The sequence below is a fragment of the Populus euphratica genome, unplaced genomic scaffold (genome assembly GCF_000495115.2).
Source record: "Populus euphratica unplaced genomic scaffold, PopEup_1.0 scaffold1177.1, whole genome shotgun sequence".
Lineage (NCBI taxonomy): Eukaryota > Viridiplantae > Streptophyta > Magnoliopsida > Malpighiales > Salicaceae > Populus > Populus euphratica.
Window position 1 is genome coordinate 16,063 of NW_011501032.1, and position 6,454 is coordinate 22,516.

Consider the following 6,454-nt stretch of genomic DNA (forward strand, 5'->3'; position numbering starts at 1 on the left):
GTGTAAAAAAAAAGCTGATGCTGTTATGCATCATAGGCAGGGTCATTACGCACATCTTCTGCCATGGATGTTGTGATGAGCACACATACGATTCTTAGGTTATCACATGCATATAAAATATTTACATTTAATGAATAAGAAATCGGTAATGATTTTTTTTTTTTTTTTTTTTTTTGTAAAAAAAAAAAAGCTGATGCTGTTATGCATCATAGGCAGGGGCATTACGCACATCTTCTGCCATGGACGTTGTGATGAGCACACATACGATTCTTAGGTTATCACATGCATATAAAATATTTACATTTAATGAATAAGAAATCGGTAATGATTTTTTTTTTTTGTAAAAAAAAAGCTGATGCTGTTATGCATCATAGGCAGGGTCATTACGCACATCTTCTGCCATGGATGTTGTGATGAGCACACATACGATTCTTAGGTTATCACATGCATATAAAATATTTACATTTAATGAATAAAAAATCGGTAATGATTTTTTTTTTTTGTAAAAAAAAAGCTGATGCTGTTATGCATCATAGGCAGGGTCATTACGCTCATCTTCTGCCATGGATGTTGTGATGAGCACACATACGATTCTTGGTTATTCTCTGAAAACATATTTTCTTGTACATGAAATGGAAATCCCAACTTTAGAAAAGCAAGCCTAAAAGCTAAAGTAGCATTAGAAACTTCGTTGGAAGGAAACAAATCTGAAGTCTCAACTTTAATTTATGTGGTAAGATCCAAGGAAGATTTGCTTCTGTAGTTGTGGAAGTAACCAACGACAAGCACTGAACAGCTTGTAGAAGTAACCTATGAATCCTCGAAGCTTTTATTAGTAGGTGATCCAGTAATGAGTCAAGTGATCATGGAATATTGAGGCACCCTGGTGTATAATCATGCTAATTAACGCAGCAGGAGGACAAAGCTTTTCTTTGTGCTTCTGTCTGTCTGGTCACAATCCTTACAATTATATGACGCGGACAACATGGGATTCCAAAAAATGTTCGTGGCCTCTAAATTATATTTTTCCTGTCATCAGGATATTCCGACGGTAGCTACGTTTTTTCTGGCTAAAGACAATAATATAGCGTTGGATGCAGGCCTAAGACAGAATATCATTGCTGTTAATATTTGACATTCTCAGCGTTTTCCTCTGGGTCCCAAATCACAGGAATAGGAGATTGGAAGGAAATTAAGAGAGCGACTTACACAATATAGACACTTGAGAATGAAGGTGCTTTCCTTCTATTCCATGTAATTCAAATGTGGTTCCTAGTTGTTTGGCTATATTCGACGAAAACAAGAAAATTAAGATATTCCGAAACAGAAAAGAGAAGTTTGAGGCTCAGCTTCTCATCCAAAGTAGTGAAATATCATTCATGTAGTCTTGTTTAGCCCCTCCCACCATAGGATATCCGGCAACTTGGTGTTTGGGACATCTTTCAACAATTATTTTTCGACTTTATGACAATGGCACTTCCCTAGTGTTTTAGTGGTGCAAACTATTTGATGGTTGTATTCAACTTGTATTACTTTCGTATATGAAAGAGATAATATTATGAATGCAATTAATTTAAGCACTTGATCGATTCAAAAAAAGATATAAATCTAAAAGAATCCAAAAAAATCACAAATCCAAAAAAATCACATAGAATGTTAAATACTATAACCAATAAAATATGAAATAATATAACCAACCAAGTGTAACGTTGATTGGTTATGGGCAAAGAATTATTGTGGTCGATGAGAAGGGACTGGCCCAACAAAGATCAAAGAAAAGAAGGGAGGAGAAAAGAAAATAATTTTAGGTAATAATATAAACTTTTAGATTGAATTGATTCTTTGACATGATATTAGAACCTTAATGACCAAGTAGTTACGAGTTCAAATCTCACTATCTCTATTTATTTGATAAAAAACAATCACAAGGTAATATGAGTCTGTACAAGTTACAAACCCAAAGGGCTTTCATTTGAGGGAGTGTATTAGAGAATAATATAAATTATATCTTAAGACCTTACCTAACAGCTTAAACTATTGGGTTGAGATGGTTTTTTGACATAGTATTAGAGCCTGGATGACCAAGTGGTCACAAGTTCGAATCTCATCATCCCTATTTATTTGATAAAAATTAAGCACAAGGTAATGTGGATCGATGCAAGTTTCAAGCTCAAAGAGCTTTTATTTGAGAGAGTATGTTAGAGAATAATATAAATCATATCTTGAGGGGGCTTAACTGTTGCAACCCAATTTTGGTCTACTGACTTTTTAATTTAATTTTATAGGGTTAAGATGTAAAATTAAAAGATCAGAGATGCATTTCGATGAAAGTGTGATTGGTCAACTTGCATGAAAACTAGGGACTACAATGTCCTTTTTTTATTCTACCTTTATCTTCAAGATAATCCCTATCTTCACAATAATCCCTATCTTGAAGATAATCCTTGTCTTCAAGATAATAACAATTATCCGCTTTTAAATTTGATTTTTAATCAAATTCAAACTTTAAAAAAAAATAAATGAGTTAATTGAAACTTTATTTCTCACATGCGAAAGGATTCTTGCACTATGATCTCAATGCATGCAGCAAAAAAAAACAGAGGACAATTAGAGAGAAACCGTAAAAAAATGACACTAAAAGGAGGCCATTACTAGAAACCCTAAAAGAGAGAAACATAAAAAAAGAAGGGGGCAAATCTTATACTAGCCGCCGCCCCCCTCAACCCCTGTTTTTTAACCTAGTCTCCCTCGACTTTGCCTCCAGCAACAGCACACCTAGGTAAGTTTCCTTCTTTCCTTACTAAAATTATTAAATGTTTATTGTTGCATGCATATTTGAACCTTTCATACATGGCTGGGCTAGATCCAACCCTAAAGAAAAAAAAGAGTGGGTCGGCTCTAGGTTTTAGGCCTAGCCGACCCAAACTGTGTTTATTAAGGGTGTGCTTGACAAAACACTCTCTCATGCCTTAACTATAATTTGTATGCCTATTTTAATTTGATATTTGACCCAACAAACCCCTTTTTGATAACAGAAAATTCCAAAAATATTTAGGGCTTTCATTGATTTATTTGTGGCCCCCTTACACTTTGTTTTATTTTTTTTCTTTGTGTTTGTATTTTTTTATAGGTGTGCTTAATTTGTGGACTATTACTGTTAAACACAAATATGAAATGCAATGTTTTTTTTTTTACTTCCATCTAAAAAGGGCAAATAATAATAAAGGATAAATAAGAAAAAAATGACATACCAAATTTCTTTTTCAAATTTATTTTTTGCAAAAATATCCACTGACGCCAGAGTTAAGAGTATCGTATTTTTTGAATTTGTATGATATTTACCAACACCAGAGTTGGAAATATTCGTAGGAATTGTTCACTGACACTAGAGTCATGAACATGGAAGAAAGAATAGAAAATGAATAAAAAGAACAAATTCTTAGCAATTTTAGACAAAACCAGCAATGTAGCCTAACTTAGGTAAGATGCTTAAGGAATGATAACATCTTTCCTTTTGCATAACCAGTCCCACACCATAAAATCTCTGTTGGCCAGTTAAGGTTCCTAGTGACCATAATACTAGGTGGTGACTCCTTGAACAAGATCTTTTCTTCTAAAAGAACAAGATGTCAGATATCTATACCTTTTTCAATCAAGATTATATTTTTAATCAGTCACCGCGATGTCCAAGTATGACAGAATGGCGACTCCGCTGGGAAATTCTTAGGACTAAGCTTTGCTTCTTCTTTTTTACTGCTAAACTATATTTTTCGTACTGTTTTTTCTCCTTGTTGTGACTATGTTGAGTTTATCAAGTTTTATTTATTTATTTTTGCTCTTTTACTTATTTTAGCATGCATTGTTTTTCATGTTTATCATGTATATATATTAGACATAGATCTAAGGCCTTCATACATCACTCATCTAAGGCTTGTTGTGATGAGTTCCTTCATGATCTAGTTCATCATACGTGAAGTAGAGATAGTTAGTAGCTTGAATCCTTCCCACCATATGTTTTATAAAATCCTGCATGATATCTTGAGGAACATATGCTTCGTTAAGGACCTTCTAGATTGTGTTCCTGTGCAACTTTGAACTCAACACTAATGACAATAGGGAGATTCTACCAGGGGTCTTTTTCAATTTGTCCACCACACTATATTCGCTATGCTTCATTAGCTTCAAGAATTTGTTAGCCTCTTCATCGCTTACCGGGTTGTTGATTTCATCCATCTTGGCCAATTCCATCATTTTTTTTCTTTGACCTTTCTTTGGTCTTCTAGATTTTCAAGAGTAAAGCATCTCCTACTTCGTGTTAGCCCTCCAATTTCAGTATCAAAAGCAGGAGCTGGTCTTGTGATATGAAAATAATAACCATAATTATGAGGCAAGGGATTATAATTCCTACTAGTTGTGCCCACCGGTCTGACCAAAATCATCCTTGGGGGTCCCCCATCCGTTGGTTGATATCTAAAGACTTCAATTCTTTTATCGACACCAGTAATAGTTCCTACCATGTTTTTTTCGGGCACCCCTATCCTCAACACTCCCAATGTCATCATATCATCTACTTCTAATTGAAACTCCTCACAAGAGTTTATATGGTGCCCCATATGCTGATGATACTCACAATATTCACTCTTATGTTCTATGGTTTGCTTTTTAATGGGTGTTTTAAGGTATTCAGTCTGCTTCAATATTTTATACAATCTCTCCATTGTCAGCCTTAGGATTGCAATACCCCTTTTTTCTTCTTTCTTCTTCCAAAGCATTCACCCCTCCACTTCTAAAAGTGTGGTTTAGTAATAGGTTGGTATTTATGTTCGGAGATTCATCAAAGAAAATCCACCCAACTTTGATGAGTTGGAAGTTCCTTCTTTTGAAGGCCACATAACCATCAATATTATGGCCGGCGGCACCAGCATGGTATTTATATTTCTGGTCTGGTTGGTACCACTAAAGGAAAGGTGGTTGTAAGGGTGTCAAAAGAATAGGTGCTACTTGGCTAATGCTGAGCGATCTTTGATACATCTCACTAAGAGGCATGAAAAGTGGTGGAAGTTGCTTTTAGTTTGGAGGGAAATTCCTACACAGGTGAAAGGTGTTGTTGGCTTGGTTGTTTAGGTTATTTTGGGTGTTTGTTTGGCTTTTAGGAAATAATGATGCGAAATTTAGGTTTAATACAAAGGAACTGGGCATAAAGGGTTTGAAATTATAGTTATCTTGGTAAGTTTTCTTCCTCTGCTCTCATCTCCCACGTTGTGAATTTCAGCTTCCTTCCTAAATCCAACAAAACCCCTCTTTTCACTAGGATTTGTAATCATACCCATTCGAATAGTTTACTCGATTCTTTCTATTATAGCAACCAAATTAGAGAAGTTTTGTGCAAAACTTCTGACCAGATATTCAAAGTATGGGGCTTTGAAAGTATTAGAGAATAGGCTTATCATCTCCTTTTCCAATAGTGGTGGATTAACCTGTGCTTCCATTTCGTGCCACCTTTGTGCGTACTCTCTCACGGATTCCTTACGACCTTTTTCCAAGGTGTGGAAGCAGGATCTATCTAGAGCTATATCCATATTGAACTTGTATTGCCCAACAAAAGCATCAACTAGGTCTTTCCATCCTGTCTCCTTGGTGTTGTCTAGATGCATGTACCAAGTAAGAGCAACTTCACTTAGACTGTCCTAGAAGAAATGAATCAACAACTTCTCATCATGTACTACTTCAACTATCTAATTACAATATGCTTTAAGATGTGTCACCGAGCATTAAGTCCCGGTGTACTTGACAAACTCTGGCACCCTAAACTTCTTAGGAATAACTATATTTGGTACTAAACACATCTCAGTAGCTTTCACAGGGTCATACAAATTATTTCCTTTAATTGCCCTTACCCTCTCTTCTAGGGCAACCCACTTCTCTAGACCATCATCTTTTACCATTTTATCATGGTGAGACTCTGCCAAGGTTGGCTCAATAGTATAAGGGATCATTATTGGGTATACTAGCTGAGCTGGGAAATGCGTAACATATTAGACTCAGACGAGATTCTACTTGTCCCTAAATTTGGTGGATTGAAAAGAGTCGCAGGCATCGACGGGATCTAGGCTATGAAAGCTGGTTGGGTGGATGTTCCTTCTCCTGATTTAGATCTTAAAGCCTATTCAAGTATGCTAGTAAGCCTAGTGACATCTTCCTTCAGACTCTCTGACTCTTTTTAATGTTGGGCCTCCAACTAATCTCTTTCCTCGTTTTTTATTTTCTTTTGCAACCATGTGTTATGGGTATGTTTTAATGGGGGACCTATATTTCACCTGGCGTCTAGTATTATGGCAGTTTATGAGTGTATATTCAAACATGCATGAAGATGAATGCGACATATTGGTTATGGATTTGCTTTTTGGAAAGGTGATATAATAATTTTTATTCTTTAGACGTGTGGTCAGATCCG

The 6,454-nt window shown here is 35.6% G+C and overlaps 1 protein-coding gene across 1 annotated transcript; it reads right to left on the reverse strand.

Moving 5' to 3' along the window:
• Nucleotides 1–5,339: 5,339 nt before the first annotated feature.
• Nucleotides 5,340–5,945, reverse strand: LOC105117101 (uncharacterized). The gene is made up of 2 exons (XM_011014646.1): nucleotides 5,788–5,945; nucleotides 5,340–5,682 (listed from the first exon to the last, which is right to left on the reverse strand). Exons 1-2 carry the CDS (start codon nucleotides 5,943–5,945, stop codon nucleotides 5,340–5,342), a joined length of 501 nt encoding a protein of 166 aa, XP_011012948.1.
• Between the last annotated feature and the right edge of the window lie 509 nt (nucleotides 5,946–6,454).

Excerpts from the sequence above, each read along its gene's own strand:
- LOC105117101 (XM_011014646.1), bottom strand. The coding sequence starts at position 5,945 with ATGGTAAAAGATGATGGTCTAGAGAAGTGGGTTGCCCTAGAAGAGAGG. Across the intron at positions 5,683-5,787 it reads AGGGTGCCAGAGTTTGTCAA|TCTAAGTGAAGTTGCTCTTA; the intron begins GTACACCGGGAC and ends CTTCTAGGACAG.